Source organism: Ambystoma mexicanum, chromosome 12 (genome assembly GCF_040938575.1).
Source record: "Ambystoma mexicanum isolate Mex_15411 chromosome 12, UKY_AmexF1_1, whole genome shotgun sequence".
Taxonomy (NCBI): domain Eukaryota; kingdom Metazoa; phylum Chordata; class Amphibia; order Caudata; family Ambystomatidae; genus Ambystoma; species Ambystoma mexicanum.
In genome coordinates, this window is record NC_090936.1 from 934,424,788 (window position 1) to 934,449,069 (window position 24,282).

Here is a 24,282-nt window from a genome sequence, read left to right on the forward strand (position 1 = left end):
TGCGCAGCATCGAAGACCCAGCTGGCACACCCAAAAAAATCAGGAGCAAGAATACCACGATATGCATCAGCATTTTGACCGTCAATCCTAGCCATGATGGTACCCAGGAAAAAAGATTGTCGAACAATGTGCTGGCGTCTGCTCCTCCTTAGTTTTTCATTCTTTCCCCCAGGTTGTGCACCGCTGTGATAACATGGGATAATGTTCCATTGTCTGCATCTTCAGAAGGTACGAATGTGCAGCAGGCACTCCCAATTTTTCGGCAAACACCTCCATCCATTGCCGTTAACAGGTCTAGGACATACTTGTTCTGCATGGTCATTGACCGCAGGGCCCTTAGCTCCACCTTGATCATGTTACACCCTTCTTCAGTGTCGCTGGCCAGCTGGATCAGCCCCCAGCGCGTGATTTGGAGCCATTTTGCGTTTGCTCGTGTCTGGATGCTCAGGATAAGGGAAGCGAAGAATGTTTCTGCGGAATTGAACAACCAGTACTTGTCTGGAATCTGTGCCAGCAACTCTGAGGAGGCTTTGGATATGTAGTTGGATGATCTCCGCCGCCTTGATAACACATATTGCACATTTCCTGGGGACAGGGCATACAATCGTGGTTCTTCTGTTGGCTGCGTCTTTTGTTCCCGATGGGCAACTGGCACTACTTTTCCTCCATTAATGTGGCTCTCCGGGATTACCATCAACACTGAATGCAACGTTGCCAAGGAGCATGTGCCCCTCCAGGATTGTGGGATGTGCAATTACGCCTGTTTACCACAGACCCAGTAAGTGTCCACGAGTGCTGCTGTTCCTTTCTTCATGTCTGGGATAGTGAGTGTCCGGTTGCAGTTCTTGTTTGCACCCATGATGTTTTTCCCCTTCACCATGGAAAAACAGATCGTATGATATTTCTTTCTGCAATTTGAACGGTTTTTCTATGGCGGTTACCCAGGTCAGTTTCGTGATGTGCTCCTTCCAATCTGGTGTGCAGGTTTTCTCGATCGACTGTAGCTTTTCTGTCGTCAGTCCTCATAATGCTTCAGCCTTGCACGATATTACTTAATCTTTCCATTTATTGTCGAAAAACAATGTCCCTTTAATCACAAAAAAAGGTTATTTAAACATATCACTCCTTTTGTTCTTGAGTAGCAGGTTTTCTGATTCTGCAGCATTTCAAAAGATACTTTGTGTGCCTGGAAGGTGTTCTTAATTCTGCACAGCGTGAGATGGAGACACTGGGCATCTGCAAGAGGCAGTTCTTTAGGCAGCAGGACCTTTGGTGTACCTGAGGCATGGGGGATCAGGGAACAGACATAACAACTCTCGGAGCTCATGTCTGCGTACCATTTGTTTGACTGCTGTGGATGTCTAGGGTATTCTATTGTGTCTAGGCCCAGGCCATAATATTTGTCATATTTTTTCCTCCCCGCCTCCCTCCTCCTCCTCCTCCTGCTTTTAAGGTAGCCTTTTGCTTCTCTTGCCACTTGTGACATCGTCCCAACTTTCCCCGCGCCCCCCTTTTCCCATTCATCATATAGAGCCAAAAACCTCTCTGGTCTAGTTTCTGCAGTTGGGGTAACTTCTGGTGTGGGCATTGTGGCAGTAGTGTCGTACAACCATATGACATGACAGAAGGGTTAAAATCATTTAAACCATAAACATTATATTCTGAGACATTTAAGGGCGGAGCTGGGCTTGTAATCGGGCTGTTGTTGGTATCATTTAGAGGCTGTGCATGGGTAGGGACTGTATCATAGCCCATATAATCTGGAATCCATCCCATATTAAATAAGCCCCCTCCTTAACCATTCTGGTTCCATTCCCCATGCTAGTTCAATTTCTTCCCCCCCTCATTCATCTCGATAGAGATGAATGACAAAAACCAGTAAGAGACGAGACCAAATATCATGGTAAAAAAGAAAACAGCGCACACAAACATGCCACATTCATACGAATATCTACGCAAGTCAAATGTAGTATTCACATTCCTAACTGCCCTAACACTATTCGTTGTGGGCTGCCCGTTCGTTGCCATGGTTACTCCTATATCCTATATGTTAAAACATAAAAGTGCATTAAGCATGCTCAAACAGTTAAAATCATCTTTTTATTATAGAAGGTCGGAGAAATAGGAGTGAGAGAGATTTTTCATTTATAGTTCAATCTTATTTACATTTTCTGCTTGTTATAGACTTAATTTCTCATCAATATATTTCACTGTTGTCATTCATTACCCTGTACCCATGTATAACTTTGCTGTGCTGTGTACCTCTTCGTCTTGCTCCTCTCTTACACTGTCATAGACTTTACGTACGTCTGTCAAATGTATCCAATATCTCAGGCCCTTCACTTTTACAGCCGTCGGTGTGCAGTACACCACCTCATATGGGCCATGAAATCTTGGGGCATTCCACCTACGTACAAAGCTCCTCACGTATATCATCTCACCTGGCATTAACTTGCCTTGTGGGTTTTCATGGCAAAATTTTACTGCCTCATTCCCTTCTACTCGTGTGAATGGTGGTGCAAGCTGTCTTGATATCATGCAGGCTGCTCTGGTGAGATTTTGTCAGATAGTCATTAAATTCTTCACCTAATATTGTGGCGCTTTTGTGTGCATCTGAATGTCTGCGGGGTGGAAAGTGTGATGTGTGCATGCGCCTTCCCATCACGATCTTGTGCAGTGACAGATGGTGTCCTTGCTGGGCTGATTTCTCAGCCCGAACAAGGCCAGAGGCAGACAATGCACCCAGTTCTTAAGGGAGAGACACAGTTTTGACTATCTCCCCTTCAGGAGACCGTTTATCTTCTCAACCACGCCTTTGCTTTGCGGGTGATAAATTGAGCATAAGTTATGCTTAATTCCTAACAGAGATGTAACTTCTTTGAAAAGTTCATTAACAAAATGCGTGCCATTATCCGAGCGAATCACGTCACAAATTCCCCAGTGTGGGAATACTTCCCTCACTAAGAATTTTTCAGCGCATTTAGCATCTGGACATGCACAGGGCCCTGCTTCGACCCATCTGGAAAACGGACACACCGCCGCTATCCTGTACCGTGCGCCATTACACCTTTCTCCCATATCTGCATAATCAATATGCAGTTCTCTGAAGGGCCCTAAGGGTTTGGGAATTGTTCCTCGCATTGTCCTTAGGGTCATTCCTGAGTTGTATATTTGACATGTCTTACATTCCATTGCCAGCTTTGATATATGTTCCTGTAGCCTTGGCACAAACCAGTCCTCTTGTATCTCTGCTGCAATATGTTGTTTTGCATTGTGCTCTGGGAGGTATAGTTGCTGGAATGCTTTCTAAGAGTTTGATTGGCATTACCACTTTCCCTGTGTTATTTTGACGCCACACAAGATCTGTTGCTGACTGGCTACATCCTCTCTTTTCCCACAGCCCTTTCTCTTCTTCACTTGCTCCTTCTTGTAACTCTAGTATGTGTGACACAATATAGTGTTGTAACCATCTGGGAGCTCTTCCTCTACTCGTTGGTGCATTAAGTACTCACCTGTCTGTTCTTTCACTAGGTAAGAGGCTTCTTTGGTTGCAGCGTTTCCCAAAGAGATAACATCTGTGTTAGTAGTATGGGACTGGCATTTCACTATGGCTACCATGGTGGGCTCTTTCAAAGCCGCAATGAGTTATTTTAGGAGTTCTGCGTGCTGAACTGGTGACTCGTCCACTCTGTGGAACCCTCTCTGTCCCCACCTTGCTAACCCGCCGTGTACTGTGGTAGTCATGCAAGCTGAATCTGTGTAGATGGTGACTGCGCACCCTTTTGCTGCATGCAACGCTTCGATAAGTGCTACGAGTTCTGCTGCTTGAGCTGAGTAATGAGCTGTTAGACAATGCTGTACTATCACTTCATACTCACCTTCTTCCATCCTTACAACAGCTATCCCCACGTGTTTTTCTCCTGTGTCTGGGTTTATTGATGCTGACCCGTCTATGAAGAAAACCTCTCCTTCGTTTAGTGCGTTTTCACTTACAACAGTGCTTTCTCCTTCCTCCCCCATGTAAGTTGTACAATCGTGTGCCTGCATGTCTTCTAATGTGCACGGTTCTGTAATGAATCTCGCAGGATTTACTGTTTTACAAAGAACTACGTGGATGTTTGTACTGGATAATATTATCTCATAGGCGGTTGCTCTGTGTCGTGAGTGTGCTCTTTGATCTTTCCAAGATAGCGAACAGTGAGTGCTCCACGAATAGTTACGGAGCATCCCATCACTATTGTTGCACTCTTTTCAATGGCGAACGCTGCGGCTGCGAGAGATTTCTCGCAAGCGAAGTGTCCTTACATTTCTGCGTCCAGTGTGCCGCTGTAGTAGGCTAGAGGCTTGTGCCCTAAGGACGTTTTTTGTGTCAGTACAGCAGTCATGCGGATCCCCTTACAGTGCGAGAACAGGTAAAACTCGCGTTCGATACTGGGTTCGCGAGCACGGGTGCGCTCGAGATCAGTTCTTTGAGTGACGTGAATGCGTCACCCAGTTCTGCGGACCATTGTATTTCTGTGTTTTCTCGTTGGGCCACCTTGAGTGCTTGTAATAATGGCCTCGTGTATGCTGCATAATCTAGTATCCATGCTCGGCAATAATTACACATGCCAAGAGATTCTTGCATTTCCTTCACTGTGTTTGGCCTTCTAACAGCTGTGATGGCGGTTACTCTGTCTGGTATAATTTTCTTGCCATCTTGCGAGATTAGTTGTCCCAAATACAACACTTCTCGCTGACAATACTGCAGTTATCCTCTGTCGACCTTGTAGCCTTTATGTGCCAGCAATGTCAAGAGGGTAATGGAGTCTTTTCTACATTCTTCCTCATTCTTTGCGCAGATGAGTAGATCTACGTATTGAATAATTGTTCTTTCTGCTTTCATGTTCCCTAGATCTTCATGTAGGATGCGGTTAAATATGCTGGGGCTTTCACAGTACCCCTGGGGTAACCTGCAATGCTCGTATCATTTTCCCCCCAATGTGAATGCTGTTAAATATCTGCACTCTTCTGCCAGCGGGATGGAGAAGAAGGCATTTTTCAAATCCACTACTGTGAAATGTGACGCATTCTTTGGGATGCTGCACAGGATGGATGCCGGGTTAGGGACCAAAGGGAATTCTTTTTGAATGACGTCATTAAGGGGGCGTAGGTCTTGGATCATCCTCCATGCCCCGCCTTTTGCTTTTTTGATTGGGTAAATGCAAGTATTGCATGGCGAATGGAAGGGCACTATTATTCCTTTGGCTAGTAATGCACTGATTGTTTATTTTATCCCTTCTTCTGCTTCTCGGGACAGGGGGTACTGTTTTACCCTTGGTAAAATAGCTCCAGGTTTGTGTTTTATTTTGACCCGTGTGACTCCATGCAATAATCCCACGTCATGGGGGCCTGTGGTCCACAAATTACTGGGCACTGATTTCATGTCATCATCAAAAAAGGAAGGAGGTGCTCTTACCACTGCCATTAGTTGTAGAGGCACGTGTCTTTCCTGCATCATGAGATCACAAGGTATGGCTAGCTCCATAATTATCTCACCATCACTTTCTGAGTTTGAGAAAAGGTCTTCATCTGATAGATTTCGCAATTCAATGTCGGCATTGATGCACAATACCGTGCACCACTCACAGCCATGTATGTCCATTGCAATGACGGCTATTCTTTTGGCTAAGATCTGAACTGCATGGAAATCTAAGGACATCACTGTCTTGGCCACAATCTCAGGGCGGGCTATTGGTCGGAAGATGAACTCTGCGGGTACTCGCCAATCTAGATTTTTCAACTATGGGACCACCCGTGCCAATGTTTTTAGCCCTTGAATGAGTACATCAGGATCTACCGGTATGCCGCATACTTCTGGTGCTGTTGCTCGTGCATGCACTACCAGCATTATGCGCATGGGACAGATCCCTGGAGTTGAACAAACTATCCCTCTCTCCGTAAAGGAGATAGTCATATTAAGCTTACTGAGGAGGTCCCTTCCCAGTAAGTTAATCGGGGACTGTTCGTAGTACAGTAGGGGTGCCCTCACTGTCTTACCCCCCACGGTCACATCTAAATCTTCTGTGTAAGAAACTCCAACAACATCCCCAGAGAACCCCTGCGTCTCCAATTTACGATTAGATAACGGGAACCGGCCTTCACGTAAACATGATTTTTCAGCTCCCGAGTCCACCATAAATATGAACTGTTTATTCCCTATCTGCGCCCCTATCAATGGTTCCTCTGCTGCATTGTAGGTCGTAGATAGTACAGGACACGTAAGTGCTCCCTGTGGGCTGTCCTGTGCTGGATGTCCTGTATTCCCCCCTTGACTAAAGACATTACCTGATACTACTGCTACTCCGCCGTACGGTGCAGGTGCACTGTTAGCTGTTGTGGCGAAAGGGTTGCCCTGCGTGTTTTGCATATGCTCGCTGCTTTGTGGGTGCTGATGTACATTATGAGGGTGTTCCCTTCGTTGCTCTACATACTCTTGCTCTGGTTGCCCTTGTGCCCCTCCCATGGGTAATCCGTACGGGCTTCCCGGGTGTGGATGACCATAGAGTTGATCGTCTTGGTACACGTTATTTGGTCTGCTTCTGCATTCCCGTGAGAAATGTCCCCACCTTCCGCAGTTCCAACAGTTCCCTTGTCCCCCTCGAGGACCCTGCCCTCCATACCCGCCGTTTCCCCCATACCCCTAATCACCCGCTCTGCGTCCTCTGTACCCACCTCATCCTCCGCGGGGGGCCCACACCTTCCACTGCGGTCCTCTGTACTGCTCCTGTCCATTCCACTGTGGCTACCCATTGCCTGCCCAATTTTCTGCCATCCTCCCCTGTATCGCTACCAGTCCCTCCTCCTCTTCCTCCTCCCTGTCTTGGGGGAGTGCTGCTACAGCCGCGGCGACCTTCACCAGTTTCGTTTGTACTAACTTCGCCTCATCTGCCAACCTTTTTTGTGGAATTTCTTTCTCTTTCCTTTAGTCTTTTGCAATGGTGAACTATTATACTTTGAATTTCTGGCCAACCCTTTGCTTCGATCCCTTCTATTTTGTCGAGTGCTTTCTGTACTTCTTTTGGGAGCCCTCTCTTTATTATAAAGTAAAATAGGGATGTTGTCTGGTCCCAGGGCGTACCTGTCTCGGCTCTCCACATCTCCGGCACCCGAAAAATGAAATCCATAGCATCCTCCCCATCATTCATGGTGCACTGCATCACTGACTGTAAATATGGTGTGTCTGGAAATGTTTCTCTCAATGCATCCCATACTCTCGCGCGCACTGTGTTAAAAGAAGCGCCGTCATGGCGATCACAATCCAGTGTTATTCCTGGGAAACCAGCTTTTGCCCACACTCTTTCTGCCTGGTCACCTACGGCCGACACCAGTAAGCTTTTAACATCGCCTACCGCTAATGGCACTCCCGCGGTATGTTTCTCAAATGCATATATCCACTTACTTGCCCCTCCTGATAGTGTAGGCAAGGACTTTAACAAATTGGCTTTGTCCATCTGGGCCCAGGGTATGTAATTTGGCCTCCCACCTCCCCTATGTATCAATGGGAGTTGTAGTTTACTCTTTGTCATTTTGCCTATACTTACCTTCAATCCTTTCCTCCCTAACGTGGCCAACCTTCCCATTCTATTCCTTAATCTCCCCTTCCATTCCTCTTCCCAGGGGTGTCCCATCTACTCTTCCTGATCTCCCTCCTGCCGTCACACCCAACCTTCCACTTTCCTGTTCTTCATCCTCAATATCACACCACAACTCTTCCATCCCCCCAGTGGCCATTCCCACCTCACCTGTGTTGTCTTCCAGTTCTTGTGGTCCCAATTCTATCATCCGAGTTTGTTCTCCCTGAATTCTAAATAGTATTTCCCCCTTCTTCCACCCTTCTTCTGATGACCTGTCGCGTGCCTGTGCCCTAGGTGTTTGTTCTGTTCTTGCGACACTTGTCCCACTCTGCTCACATATATCTCTTATTCTAGATAACTCATCTCTGGCCGTCTGGAGTCTAGGTCCTCTTAACTTTTCAATATCTACTACTGGGGTGCTTACCTGTCCACGCTGTCTGGGGCACTCATATGGTGGTGGTGCAGTTGGTCGAGGGGTGGCTGAAGGGGCAGTGGTGGGCACATATGTGGGATCGCTATAGCCTTCTGCTGGCACTGGTTTGTTTAGGAGGGGGTACAATCGTGTTACCTCTATTGATCCTTCTTTCCCTGTACGCTCGCCTCCATTTTCATGTGCTGTTAGGGGAGTGTTGGTGGTGGTGGGTTGATCAATCTCTTTTCTTTTGAGTGGAGGTACTTCTTCAAATAGCCTCCACAAATCTAATATCTCTCTTCTATTATAAAACTGTTTCCTTTATATTTTATGAATATACACGTGGCTACCATATCCAGGACACTTTTATCGAATGATCCCCCTTGTGGCCATACCTGGGGTAATCCCTCTCCTTTTAATTCCGTGACCCACTGGTCATGGTACTTATTTATGCGTTCTGCATAACCAGGTAAATGTTTGCAAATGTGGGCCAGGGGTGTTTCCGCCCCCATACTGTGTGTTCGATGTTCACCTTCCTCTGTTCCTTGTAAATCTCAATGCGACTCGTGCACACGTATATCTTATCTCTAACAGTTCTTGGTTTTTGAATTTCCCACTTTTTTTTATAAACCAGTTCACAATAACACTACCTTAACAGCTTACCGGGTCACACTTACAATAACCTTATCACAGAACTGTTTAACATCACTAACTTAACATCACTTCTTGTGCAATATAATTTTCTAAAACACTACACGCTTAGCATATGCAACATGAAACCAACATTTAACAGACTTTTAACATACAACATAACAATTCTTCCCCCCTTTTTCTTGCCCTATACTTTTCTCCCAGCAAGGCCTTCTTACCCTTGCCCAATATGTGTCCCTGAACTCTTAAGAGTTATTACACTTTTTCCAGTATCAAGGAACCCAGAATGAAGAATAAGGAAAAAAAAAGCAGTTTCTAATGTATACACCGTGTCTCCCTATTCTCAGACACCTTTATTTTATTCTCCACTGCAACTTATTCCCAGTACTAGTTGAGATAGCACTATGCGGCGCCGCCTTCTACCCCCTTGCAGAGCTAGGTTCCCGTTTTATCTTCCCTTATTTCACCTTTTTGTCCTAATGGCCATATGCAGAGAAAGTGAATAGCATTAATAGTTGAAAGTACCCATTAACTGACCTCGTACAATCTGGCTCCCTCCCCTTCTCCTTTTATGATCACTCGCACTTAATACTCACGTGCCCGTCTTGATTCGAGATTCTCAGGACTGGGTCCGTCCAGGCGGTGCTGCCTCACACTCAGTGGCCGCCCGCCGGCTCCGGCGAGCGGTACTAAGGTTTTTTTTGGAACGGGACCCGTACCATTTGGCCTACTGCGTGCGCACGTCTAAGCGTACCAGTTGCCATAGGCAGGCCGCTCTCTTGAGCGGGCGCACCGTGCGTCTCCACTGCCGCCCAGAATTTCTCGTGCCAGAGGGTACAGCAAAAAACAAACCACGCTTTCGGGGTCACCAATAGTCGTTCTTGCCTGAAAAAGAAATAGAACATTGGTATCAATACACCTAATGTCCCTGAAATGAACTTCATCATCACAATTGGTAAATCAATGGTGAACATATGGGATTTCCCTATTTCAACCACCTCTCGAGTGTTAAATACTCTAAGAAAAACTGGTTCAGGGCTAAAACAGCAACAGCTGACACACTTCGTGTAATTGGGTTGGGAGTCGAAAAGGTGGAATGATGTCACACTGCCTTGTGACTATTTTGCTTAAATCAGAGCTGGCTATTGTTGTATCCACTGAGAAATGGACTACTAATACAACAATGCACTGTTGTCAGCACAGAACATATGTGTAGGCTGACCATCCCGCTGTACACACCGTGACCCAGAAGGCTTGGCCTGTAGAAAAAACACTCACCCGAAAGCAAGGGATCACCACGTTAGATTGCAATGTGTTTTTTGTCGCATTCAATATAGGATCATGCGGTGAGGCACAGTTGTGGGCAGCATTATGGTTTATCTTGCTGCTGGTAGATGGAGCTCATGGCTAAATCTCAATTACTACATCAGAAAAAGGAAAAATGGAGACAAAGTAAACTTTTGTTAACCGAAAGATCACGAAAAACCTCTTCTACAATTGTGCTCATAAAGTTGAGCACAAACTCTATAAATGCCTAAGGCAAACGCCCAAAAAAAGTTAATGAAGAAAGTTAACACGTGTGTTCTCTTTAGTGTTCAAAATCAAGAAGACGCACCGACACAGTGAGAACGAAATTTCACGTTGATTTCGGGCTAAACAAACCTACACTTGTTCAGCATCGCTCACCTGAAAGGTTTGTAGAGCTGATAATCTATACGAGTGAGACTTGTGCCTTCATGTCAACATCAGCTGAAGGTCTGATCGAGGTGCCTACACTTCACAAGAAGTACACTACATCACACCCATGGCAGGAACGTTGTCTGCGGCTTACCTATGGATACACGTGAAGACACAAACAATGTATCAGCATCTGTACTGCCGTATTAATGTGGACAGTGATGGTATTTAAAAGTAAATCTGACAGACATACAAGCGCCGCTTACCGTGTAAAGCAAATGGCTGTGCCTGAACGAATCAGTCTCGCAGTCACCGCTGTATAAATCAGCACAGGAAACGCGGAACAGCCTCTTTCCTCCTCTCGCCAATAAAGTGGCTAGAGGGGGAAGTTCTTTCGCTCTAATTAAATGGCAAAAGTCGTGGCTAGGTCAGCACATGTGACTAGGGAAAACCTTTAGAGGCGGAGTCCTCTAATTATGCCAAAGGCGGTTCCGAGTTGTGTTCCATGACCCAAACGGATTAATAGCATCCACATTTACGTGAAATAGTTTACCATAAATGTGACGTGGCCCATATATAGTTCAGTTAACCTTAAATCGTGCTGTCTACAAACCGAAAATTGACCACAGGAATTGGATGCAAAACCTGGATGTAAAACCTGTTGAGAAGTCGCACATAGAGTCACGGTTTTCTAAAGTTAATTTGCAAGCAATTGTGGAATAATCACCTTGTGCCCAGAATGAAGCCACAATACTGAAGGCCCACAGGACCACAGTGCTAATAAGGCTCTAAGCATTAGACCGAGTCATCCAGCCATATTAAGATTTAAAATGTAAAGAAAGATGTTTTGCCTAACCTTACCCTCACGGGATAGGAGATTTATAAGGGCTGGAATCACTGTCCAATCCAATTTATCATTTAACCCGCTGATCTTCGTTTTCGTCAGGTAGATTAATCTTTGTTCTTTGTTGAGTTACAGTTTCTTGTCTCTGTTGGTATCTGGACTGGGATTGAGTTTGCAGATCACCATCCAGCGAAAATCTTCCAATTTATGCAAATACTCGTCCCAATGATCAACCAACGGGGCATTTTGGGTCCGGTTGCGGATGCAACTCCTGTGCTCACCAATTTGAATTTTTATCTTCCTTTCGGTTTTACCAATATACAATTTGTTACATGGACACCAAATGCCATAAATGAACATGCTGGAATTAACATTGGTCAGATTGTTTTGTTTCCAAGGTGTCGCAAACCCTAAATAGATTGCATTACTTTTACGTGTTGAACTACAGCTCACACAACTGCCACACAGAAAATAGCCAGTCAATTTTGGCATGCCCCATTGTTCTGGAAGCATACTCTGTTTAATCGAGGTCATGCTAATGTTGTTTCTGGTGATGCAGTCTTTTATATTTGCACTCCTCTTGAAAGCCACCACCGGTCTATCCAATGGTTTAGCACCCTGGGTCAGGATATTCTAATTCTTTGCCACAATCATCTTGGTTGAGTTTGAGAGGTTACTGAAATTGTTGACAAAGACCAGTTTGTCATTCTTTTCTTCCTTCGATCGTACTTTATACTTCAGTAGAGCATCTCTGTTATTATTGCTCACCCTATTCAGGGCTGTCTCTGTGAGTTTCTGTGGGTAACCTCTCGATTGTAGGCGTGTGCTTAGTGCTGCTGCTTCTTTCTTAAAGTCTTTTTTGTGAGTGTTATTGCGTTTCAAGCGTAAGAATTGTCCAAGCGAAAGATTGTCTCTGACGTGTCTCGGATGCAAACTTGTAAAATGGAGGAGCATATACATGGGCATAGCTCTGGGCAACTCTCCAGACCATTGTTTTTCAGCCTGCCAAGTAATTTCCAAAGTGTAGGGACCATATGCAAATCCGGTTTAGTCCCACCCCAAAGGGGGCAATCCCGCCTGAACTGCTACGTCACATCTCTTCTGCACAAGACCACAAGTACCAGCCTTTTGAGATGCACTAGAGTACTATCCCTCCTCCTAAACAATGTTCATTTTTCCATATACGGCAGTGTTGATGCAGCATAGATGCTTCTCTGAAATCAGAACGCTTTCTCCAGTCTGGGGGAGTTTTGTCAGGCCTTATTGGGAGTATGGGTATAGCATTGGTGGGTGTGAAATTCGCAAGTAGAAAAGAGGAGTGGTGACTGCAATATGACTTTCTAGGAGGCCAACAATGATCAGTCAAGGACAGGAGGAGTAGGAAGAGCAGTCGTTTTTTTTTCTTTTGGTGTATTTTCAACATGCTGCTATTGAAATAAAGAAAAGTGAAGTGCCTAATACTTCACTACCATTAATAGAATCACACCTGTCTGTCATGTTTAGTAGGACTAATCGGAATTGCCTAGCATTTTGGTACTGGACTTCCCTTGCGGATGTGACTAGACTGATATGTAAATGGATATTTCTTCTCTGTGAAAGGTATAGTGTGCTAAAACCTGGTTGTAGAGCCTCCTAAGTGGAAAACAGCCCATAGAACAGGTTATTTGAGCCAGGTTTCTTCTCCGCTGATGGGCTCCCACATTCTTATAACTTTTGTAAAACATGGGGTTTAACCCTATGTTACTAAGGGTAATCCAGATGTGGAACCCTTGCTTACTGTGCTAAGAAAGGCTCAGCTACACCTCACTTATTATAGCCAAAAAAGCAAGGCTGAAAAACATGTTTGAGGTTGCTGATGGTGCTCTTTTTCAAATGAGAATTGCCTAACGTTTTGGTGCTGGCCTGCCCTTGTGGGTGGGACTAGACTTCTCCAGCATGGGTTCTGGCATGGATTCACATGTTCATGAATATTCCCTGTTGTCAGGCCGGAAATACTCTGTAAAAATAAAAAAGCAGTATTGCTTTAAAAGCTTGAATACTGCCTTTTGCCTGATATTCAATCAGTGAAGACCAAGTCATACTGCACCCATCCAATAACTGTTGTCTCCCCATGTCCCACCCCCGGCGCCCATCTTCAGATTTTTACTGCAGGGAGTCCTTGATTTTTGCTCTGAGTTTTTTTTCAGTTTCGTAGTCTACACAATGTGTCAAGTGTAAAGGCCTACCGAGGCCTACTTCGTGCCTCGCCATGTCGGAGGAAGGCAGGAGAAGTCTCTTCAGCTTCAGACTCTGCTCCCGGTGTGCCTTATGTAATATATATGTGGAGGACAAACACACTAGATGTCTCTACTGTGTGCATCCCAACCATCAAGATGACCGATGCGACATTTGCAGAAGCTTTTTGGCCAAAACCAAGGGGTACTGGTTCCGACGGTTGGTGACATGGTTGAAAGTGGATGGGGGCCCTGGTGTGGCCTCTGGGCATGCTCAGGCAAAGCCCAGATCGGGCTGTACTCCAGAGCGCTCTTCACCTGCTCTGGTAAGAGATCCAGATCGGCTGAGGAGGTACCTCTGCAGGGCTCCAATAAGGCCAAGCGCCAGGCAGTTCCATCTAGAGACGCTGCTAAACCTGCTCCTAGTACAGGGCACACGTGCTCTCCATTGCCTTGCCCTCTACGATGAGTTTGCTGGTGGCCGACACAAAGTCCTCAAAGCATAGTGGTTCGTAACTGGGGAAACCGAAAAAGTACTCCCGAAAGTAACCCTCTTCAAAGCCCTCAGCAGCGCCCACTCCTGCGGCTTCGTCAACAACCTCAAGACCATTTATGGCCACGAATACGGCGACCAGACCGTCTTTGACGGTTACTTCGTCATCGGCTGCAGTGGGCTCATTTTCCTGAAAGGCATCAACGGCCACCTCGTCAGTGACTGCTTGGTCAATGGCCACCTCATCGACAAGGAAAAGCCACTGGCAAAACCTGCAGCAAGGGTTTTGCTGCCACCAAGACCCACTACTACGGCTTCATCAACCGCATCTACCCAGTCAATAAATGTGCCAGTCATGTCTATAGCCCTGAGGGAAGTGGCTAGACCAAAAGACCAGTACGCAGAGAGATCAGTTGGACCTTTGGCCATTTATACTAGCTCCGAGGATGACGACACACAGCATTAGTGCTTGGTTGCAGGTGGCAATAGCCCTCTAGGCGTGGATTCGCTGAGGCATACAAGCCCGTTGAGGCACACCAGCATTCCTCCGGCGGGCCCAGGGGCTCCTTCGCAAGTTCTACAAGATATGTCCCAGGACATTGTCACAGTGCTCCGTTCTCTGGTCTCAAAGATACAGCAGCGGCTAGCACCCTTAGCAGACCCGTCAGGGAGTGACACTAGGTACAGTCCCCCACGGCCGCTACACCGGCATCGCTTGGCTGCCCGAGGCAACTAGCATCACCACCACCGGTTCCAACACCACCAGGTGAGGTGCCGCACACTGATATGGCATCAAACACAGAGGCTGCCACAATGAACACGGATGAGTTTGGTGACTTTGTCACAGCCGATGGGGAGCTAGAAGGTGCGGTTGGTATCCCCAGAGCTTCACTTTCCAGATGAAGTCGGTCATTCCATTCCATGATGGCGAGGGCAACTGCCCTATATAATCTGGTACCAGAGGTGAAACGGAATGAAGATTTCCTCTACCAGAGATGCATCTCAACCAGGAAGAGGATGTTCTCCGTCCCTTTGCTGGACAAGCTGTGGGAAGTGGGCCTGCCCCTTATGAAGTCCCCATGCTCTGCACCAGCAAAGCGGGACCGGTTGGAAAAACAAATACAGGGTGCTCAGCCCCCAAATTTCTCTGCTCACAACCATCCCCGGATTCAGTGGTTTCGGCCGCAACAAGCAAGTCGTCAGCGAATCCATCCTCAAAGTCTATGGTCCTGCCGGATCAAGAGGGAAAGAAGCTGGATGTGTCAGGCAAGTGCATCATATATACTGCATCGTAAACCATCAAGGCTGCCAACGATCTAGCCATCCTGGCCCGTATGATAGAGTTGTGGTTTAAACTAGGCCCACTCCTGGAATTCTTGCTGGACGCCAAGAGGACGGAAGTGCTGGCCCTATTTCAGAAGGGGGAGGTGGCCTCCGATCATGCCATCACTGTGGCTATGGATGTTGCGGATTCCGGCTTCTGCCAAATGAGAAATGGCGTAGCGCTCAGGCGTCGAGGTTGGCTAAAGGCTACCAATTTTAGGCCGGATGTTCAGGCCAAGCTAGTTGATATGCCTTACGACTACGATAATCTCTTCGGAAAGGCAGTGGATGAAACGCTACAGGCCATCAAAACGGACACAGACAGCAAGTTCCCAAGGAACCCTACAGCAGCGTCGCTCCTCTTCGTTTCGGTCCTCCAGGAGTACATTTGGAAGATCTTCCAAGGGATCGCCTTCCCGCTCCACAGAGCAGGAATCGTACAGAGGTCGTTCCCAAGCTTTCGGTGGAGGCTCGCAATGTCGTTGGCACCGCAGGGAAAGCCGCAAGCAACCAGGTTGGGAGGCCATCTGTCAGGCGAATGGGTGCTGGACATTATGCAAAGGGGGCACACGCTGGAATTTGAACGCAAATGCCCTCGTATTCCACCTGTATCGAGGAAGGCACAACACACTGCCCAGCTGCTCTGGGAAGTACGAGCCATGCTAGTAAAAGGTGCAATAGAATCTGTCTTGCTGTGGCTCTGGGGCTTCGGATGGAGCATACTCCAGATACTTTCTAGTTCAAAAGAAGTCAGAGGGGTGACAGCCAATCCTGGACTTACGATGCCTCAACAAATACCTAAGATCTCAAAAGTTCAGGATGGTCACGTTGCAGAAAGTGTTCGGCCAGCTGGAGGAAGATGATTACATGACTGTTCTTGATCTGGAAGATGCCTACTTTCACGTCCCCATTCACCCAAAACATCAGATGTTCTTTCGCTTCGTGGTTCTGGGGAATCCCTACCAGTTCAAGGCGCTGACCTTTGACTTGAAGTCAGCATCAAGAGTGTTCACGAAGTGTTTGGCCCCACTGGCGGCGCATCTACGTCTCAAGGGTATACATGTCTACACATACCTAGAAGACTGGCTCATCCGGTCACGTTCTCGGGGGGCCTAGCAGTGCAATACCCAGATCAGATCATACACCTGCTGGCAGAGCTCGGATTCTCTATTCGTTATCCAAAATCCTGCATAACGCCAAAGACGTTCTGTTTCTGGGGGCACATTTCAACACAGCGGCATCTCTAGTTTTCCCCTCAGAAGAGCAGGTGCTAGCCATCCTTGGTAAGGTGCATCGTCTGTCCACCGTCAAATCAGCAACCATCCTGGTCATCAAGTCGCTGCTGCCATGCTGTCCTCCTTCATAATTCTGATCCCGTTCTGCAAGCTGTAGATGAAGCCACTCCAGGAGTTTCTATACTGCAGGTGGCACTTGGCCACGGGCAATTGGTCAGACAAGTTCAAGCTCAACTTGGAATTCAGGCAAGCGATACTATGGTGGTGGGAGAGCTCTCACCTTAAGCAGGGTTCTCCACGCTGGACCCTTCCTTTTCAGGCAACAGTCATCACAGATGCCTCACTGGATGGATGGGGGCCCACACCGGGCAATCCCACGCCAGATGCCTTTGGCTGGCAGAGGAAAAGGATCTACACATCAGTGTGATGGAGCTACGGGCGGTGTTCTGGGACCTCATGTCGTTCTTGCCACTACTGAAAGGTCGAGTGGTAGAGGATTTTCAGACACCACCACCACAATGTTCTACATCATGAAGCAGAGGGGGGACATGATCCCCTGCTCTGTCATTGGAGGCTCAAACCCTATGGCGATCCTTCAGAACATGTTCCTCATACCCTTCAACCTAGTAGGTATAAAGAACACCATTGCACATGCCCTCAGCAGGGAGTTTCGGTCCGATCACGAATGGGAGTCGCAGCGGGACCAAGTAACCAGTCTGTTCTGCCAATGGGGTTGTCCGGAGATCGATCTATTTGCCACAGCAGCAAACTCCAAATGCAAGCAGTTTGCTAGCAGGTTCCCTCAACCGGGGGACTCATTCTTACTCGGATGGGAGGGTCAATTCCTGTACGCTTTCCCTTCGATCCCCCTTCATCAACACTTTGAAGCAATGCCCCTGCAAGATGATATTCCTCACCCCAGCGTGGCCGCGCCACCTATGGTACCCGGACCTGATCTGCCTATCAGCGGCGGTGGCAATCAGGCTGCCTCCTCTTCCCGACCTGCTCTCCAGATCACGATCCAGCATCAATGAACCTCACAGCCTGGCTCCTAGAGCCTGGCTCCTGCAGCCTCTGAGTTTGGCCACTACAACCTTATTTGGAATGTAAAGCTGTTCTTGCCAAGACCAGAGCGCCCTCTAATCTATTGTGCTACATCCACAAATGGTCACCAAAACAGTGTGGTGCAGGACGCAGGTCATTACGCCGCTGCATGTCTCTGCTCCTCAGCTCTTGCCATACCTGCTCTGGCTGGCCAAGTCTGGTTTGGCCCATGCCTCCATCAAGGTACATCTGGCGGCCATTTCAACATACACCCATTCATCTACAAGGCCATCATTATGGTCTCACAGACTGAGCAAGGAATTCATGAAATGTCTCTTTAGGTCTTTCCCTCCAGTGAAAGCTCTGGCCCCGGCGTGGGAGCTCAATGTTGTCCTTACAAAGCTCATGGGACCTCCATTTGAGCCTTTACATCATGCTCCTCAGGTTTCTTTTATGGAAGGCTGCGTTCCTAGAAGTGATCACTTCTGCCAGGCGGATCAGGGAAATTCAGACTCTCTCATGCAAAGCCCCTACTTATCTTTGCAACCTACGAGGATGGTGGTCCCACACTTATCCCACCTTCATGCCAAAGTTATGTCCAAGTTCCATCTCAACAAACCTTTAGTGCTTCCAGTCTTCTTCCTAAATCCTGTGTTGGCTGCTGAATGGTTTCTGAATATGCTGGATGTTGCTTGTGCCTTGAAGTTCTATGTGGCCTTCTCGAAAGATTTCCAGTAGGATTTCCAGTAGACTTCCCAGCTTTTTGTGAACTTTGGTCCTGTAAATTAGGGGAAGGCCCTGTCCAAGGCCTAGCTATTCAGGTGGCTCACTGGCTGCATCATGCACTGTCATAGTCTGGCCGAAAGAACCCTTCCAGGCCGGCCAAAAGCCCACTTCACCAGAGGCATCGCTGCTACGATTCCCCTGCTGGACATTTGCAGAGCTAATATGTGGAGGTCGCTGCACACCTTCATGAAATTCTACTGTGTCAACAGTGATTCCAAGGAGGCATGCAGAGTCGGCCAAGCGGTACTGCACAACCTGTTTGCTTGAGGTGAGTCAGTTTCAGGGGTAAGTGTTGTACATCTGTTGAGCCCTGCCACCTACGATGGTTGTGTATATGATACTGCTGTATAATCGTATTCATGAGCATGTGAATCCATGGCAGACCCCATGCTGCAGAAGGACCAAGTTCCTTACCTGTAACTGTTGTTCTCTAGCATCGGTCTGGTATGGATTCACATGCAAACCTTCCTTCCATCCCCGCTGTGGCTCTTCTGGGTTCATACTGGCACCTCACGTGCTTCTAATCTGAAGATGGCCACCAGAGGCGGGACTCGGGGAGACGACCGTCATTGGATGGGTGCAGTATGACCCGGTCTTCAGTGATTGGATTTCAGACGAAAGGCAGTATTCAAGCTTTAAAGCAATACTGCTTTTCTTTTCTTACCGATGATTCCCAGCCTGATGACTGGGAATATTCATGAGCATGTGAATCCATGCTGGAGAATAACAGTTACAGGTAAGTAACTTGTTCCTTCTCTGTGAAAGATGAAGAGGGCTAAAACATGTTTGTAATCCCTCCTAAGTGGAGAATAGTCCCATAAAACTGGTTATTTGAGGCATGTTCATCCTCCGTAGAGGGGCTCCTACATTTAAGTAAATTACATTTTTAGGGAAACGTCAATCTTTTTTTGCCTAAGCTTATCTCCGATTTCCTAAAATAAAACAATATGTCTACCTTAATTTTTTCCCCAAAGCCTCTGACATACTATATTGGCAGATCTAAGGAGTTCAGAACACTAGCCAAATTGCTTGCCTTCCAGCATCAAAACAATCCATGTCTATATGGCTAGTATCCAGCCTGTTATTGTGTTACTAAAAGGTGAACAAGACGCCATCGGGTGATTTTACAGCCCACTGCACAAGAAGTGAGTTGGCTACCACTGCTCCTCTGACAAATGTTCCATTGCTGAAATTTGCAAAATGGCCACATGTAAATATGTTTACACTGTTGCTATATTGTACTGCCTGTATTCAGAAGCTAGTGCAGAAACTCAGCTGGGCAAGGCTTCTTTAAGAAATCTACTTAATTCAGTTGTTTCAATTCTGACGGTTGTTCTTCTCCCTCCTAATGTGCACCTGTTCTGGTGCTTCCCTCCTTGTAACTAGCATGCTTGAAAAAATATTGCCTACTCGGGGATATTTTCACTTGCAACATGATGCCTGCGTACCTAAAAATAAATATTTTTTTTTCAAACTGACCACCACAACAGGTACGCAAGATGGCCCTCGTTAGTCTGATTACTTCGGAAACCACCTGTTCCTTTGCAGGGGCCACGGGTGCAGCGGTATATTTCACAAGGAATATTCCTCCTTTGTGAAAAATACAGTGAGCAAAAAACAATGGCTGCGGACTCTCAATGTGCGGAAAAAAACACAGAATAGGTTATCATGCAATGTTCTTTCTAGAGATGGGCACCTGCTACCTTTTTTGTATTTTTGCGAGGAACCAGGGGTTGGTAACCCTAAGTTACCATGGGGAACCCAGACATGGACCTCTTGCTCACTGTGCTCAGAGGAGCACAGCTCCACCTCACTGATAAGGTCCGACTGGCCCAGAACACGTGTCTGGGGTTGCTGTTGGCACTCTTGTTCAAAGGAGGCGGTTTGCAGGCATTTTGGTGCTGGACTGCCTTTGAGGGCGGGACAAAGACTGATATACAAATGGATATTCCTCCTTTGTGAAAAGTACAGTGAGCAAAAAGCGATGGTTGCGGACTCTCAAAGTGGGGAAAAAAACACAGAACAGGTTATCATGCCATGTTCTTTCTAGAGAGGGGCGCTTGCTACCTGTTGTGTGTATCACAAGGAATCCATAACCTCTCACCTCATCTCCAGACCACCTCACAGGAGTGACTTGCACTGCTGCCCTCTCCAACTTACTCTTTTCTGCCAAACTGGCACACACTATGAATGTCTTTCTCTGAGATTTTAATGTCCCTGAGTCTCACAGTGACAACCACACTCGAAGCACGCATTTTACACTTACCGGATCCATGGATGTTAGGCAAATTGTGCTGTCCCCCACGGACAACAAAGTCCTAGACATAGTCTTTACTTCATCCCCCTTATCTCCTGCGCAGACACTATCCCACCTGACTGGTCTGATCACACCACCACCTCACTCCTTCAAAACCTTCCCGGTTAATGAGCTATGAGAAAACTTCGCAGACTTCCCAACCAAAGGAAATACCTTGGTTCTCCTAGAATTATTTAACAGCTCTGCTATAAATCTAGTGGACACTCATGCCACCCTACAAACCACTCAGGATAAGACCAAACAATTTTCCCCGTGGTACATCCTGATCTCGCCTCGATCAAGCACTCAATCAGAGCCCTAGAGAAACAGTGGTACAGAAACCGTAACCTAGGCGATCACACCAACCTCTGCGCTCTCTACAACAACCATAGGATTTAGATTACCAAGGTCAAAGCTGCTTACTACTACTCTACCATTGTGGCACCCTCCAAGAGGAGCAAAGCCCCTTTGAAGTAGTAAAGCATTGTACCAACAATGAGGTGCAAGCAAATCAGGAAAAATGCAATGGAATCAACAACTATTTTACTGATAAAATAGACAGAATTTGACAGATCATCGAATCAACCTCCCACAGCATTATCCCCCTGCCTGCGCCCCTGCATTCCAGAATGCACACTGCCCCTTTGGACTGATTTATCTCCTCTTTCTCACCTAGACCTCCTAAAAACAAACACCTCTCTTAAACCTACTTCCTACTATCATGATATCTTCACAGCCTTCATCATTAAACAATAATGGGCCCAGCACTGAATGCACTACTCTGCCTCATTAATGCTCCCCTCACAGTAGGGTCATTCCCAGACACCCTCAAGACTGATCAATGCCTATGTTACACTTCACAAATGAGTGTAATCAGTATCACAATCATAAATAATCTCGTACAGAAAATGTTCAAAAAGGTTTCATAAATGTTTAAATACAAAATTACAGAGAAATTGCTTTCTTTCAACAGTATATTTATACTTGAATCTTAACTTACCTTTAGTGCCAAAAAATACAAAATTACAATAAAAAAGATTTCCTTTCTTTGGTAAGAAAGGAGGATATTGTCCCTGCCGGAAATGAGACGGACAGGAAGTTGTAGAGACTCCTTGCAGAAACTAAGATGGTGGAACCGCTACCTTAGCCCACCTTTCTCATCTGATTACTCCAACTCTGCCCACTTTCCATGTTTCCTGACTTCAGTGGTCGGCACCTTGATTTGAGTTTGGCTTTGTTCTGTCCATACTGCCTTTGAAGGACAGACTCCCAGAACATCTCCTGGGGTGCATCCCTAGGCCCTGGGAGGAAGGTGTTGTCCTTCCTGCGGGATGATCAAAGACCAGCTTTCTTGCTATTGTCCCACATGGCAATTGTGGAGACATCCAGGCCAGACGCAAATGCATTGTTCCCTGTCATAGCTGGGTCCTGCTAACATATCTGAGAATATTATGAGATCATGTAGCTGTGGCTGTATAATTTTGTGCATCCGCAGTAGTGGGGGTAGGCCTGCCTACTTAGCCCCTGTCAAATCAGGCCAATTCATGCACAAACAAAATGAACAGGTAGGGTCAATGACATGAACTTGGTAAAACCATTTGTCTGTGCCATCCAAAGGAGGTGATAAATGACACAAACTTCATAATTGTCTAAAGATAATTTCCCTTTTATTTTTTCATATTAAAAAGGTTGCTGAACATCACTGAATTTTATATTTGCTTTTTACATCAGACCTCATATCGCCATCCTTTTGTGGGGTTAGTATCTATATATGTGCAATATATGCCCAAAATGTATTTGTGGCTTAAAACCTTATTGTATAATTGTGTGGTCCTAGCAGTCATCATACCACAGCCAGGCAGGGATTATGTCTAAGGTTTAACAGTAAAACAGGCTAACTAGATAACAGTTAAAAAGCCTGCTGCCATATTTTGTTGTAGTCCAGCAGCTGTCAGGAATGCATATGTGACCTTTAAATCTGCCGTCAAACTGCAGGGCTTGTGTTGAGGGTGTCTGCAGACTATCTCAGCAATGGCACATGTTTGCACTTTCATTTTGGAATGTAGCATCTATGAAAGGGGAGGGTCTGATTAGCAGATCTCAATTTCAGAAATATAATTACCTGCATCACTGTAAGGAGAAAACTAGAATCTAGGACTTTTACACCCTGTCGGATGGCAATACGTCACATTTCCTATCAGGGGGCGCATTCAGCACATATACACTTATGAAATAAAGTTCTGTCACAAATGAATTAAGCCACTCATATTTTGGGCCTACCTGCTCTGTTTTGAAAATACGATGGAGGTTAAAGGTCAGCAAAGGGACCAGGCTTGTATTTCATTTAGAGAGGATAGTACACTGCCAGTTTTACATCTCTGCCCTCGCTTACAGTCACTATTTTCCAGACTACACTCTACTTCACTTACACCAGTCAGAGCAGGCCCGAACTGCAACCTAGTCCTCTCTCCTGTCTAACGATTACATGTACACACCCCCAGAGTTAAATGACTAACTGGGCTATGGAACTTGGGACGCCAAACACTGTAGCTCCCAAAAGCTAAGGCACTTGCACCAGAGAAGTCAAAATCTGACTGGCATGGGGAATGACCCTATATAGACCACAATGTGGGAAAGATGCATGGGACTGGTATAGATATATATAAGCCACCAAGTCAGAAAGGAGCAGGTCCATGGATCGAAGATGGGTGTGGGAATGAGCGAAGAGGAACGTGCAAGCAGGTGCGAACATGAACAGAAGCTGACAGTGAACATGAAACTGAGATGCTCCTGCACTTAGCGAACCATTGCACTGCTGTGACGTGTGTATCTTGCCCCTTCCCCTTTTGAAAAATATAATGTACTCATAGAAGAAGGTGGGTTGATGGACTGTCGGTCATTGCAGTGAGTAACTCATATTAAATGCTCGAACAATTACTAGCTAAAAGAGGTGTGATTTTTCTAAAGTGTTAAGTGCCATGATGGGTGTCTCCTTTAAAGGTTAATTGAAGATTGTGGATTTCATAGTTGTAAAATAACACTGTGAGAGTTGTAAAATCCCACTGTAAGAGCAATACATGTTTCTGAAAGTATTGGTACTGGCATAAACACGGATCAGTTTTAGTAAACAATCTTAAATAATGTTGATGATTTTGATTGAGACAGTGATGTTTTCTTTTTCTTTCTCTTTCAGAATGAAATGCACGTTTTACTTGATGTCTATTCTGTAAATGATGATTTGGTAACCGAAATGGAAAAGCTTCGAGAGGAGAATAAAAGACTACAAGACACTGTGACTCGATTAGAGAATCCAGAGAAGAGATCATTGTATATAATTTAATAAAAATATATTTTTGCAAATCAACTATTTAAAATAAACAGTTATTAAGAAAAACGAAACAAGGATACAAAGTTGCCCAGTGATATTTGTTTTGTTATTGTGTTACCGCATTGTCAGTCTGCTTCCCTGGTGGGGTCTATAGTAAGAGGCATGGGACCAAATGTATTATTTCTCAAGCCAACTTGTCTTTGCTCAGGTAATCTGCAAGATGATTTGAAAAGTAAATAAATCATATACACAGTGCTATATACCACAGCTGTTGTCTCCCTATGCCTAGGCGTGGCTGAAATGTATATTGGTCTCACACCTGGGATAGCCATACCTAAGTCTATGGAAGTCGGTGGGTAAATGG

At 46.1% G+C, this 24,282-nt stretch overlaps 1 protein-coding gene across 2 annotated transcripts in view; it reads left to right on the forward strand.

The window, feature by feature from the left end:
- Positions 1–24,004, forward strand: part of LOC138514123 (protein NEDD1-like) — a 1,022,049-nt gene extending 998,045 nt beyond the window's left edge. For both annotated transcript variants that reach the window (XM_069629422.1, XM_069629421.1), the window contains exon 13: positions 23,784–24,004. In XM_069629422.1, coding sequence (XP_069485523.1) covers positions 23,784–23,930 — 147 coding nt within the window. In that variant the 3' untranslated portion in view covers positions 23,931–24,004. The remainder of the gene's footprint in view (positions 1–23,783) is intronic.
- Positions 24,005–24,282: the final 278 nt, after the last annotated feature.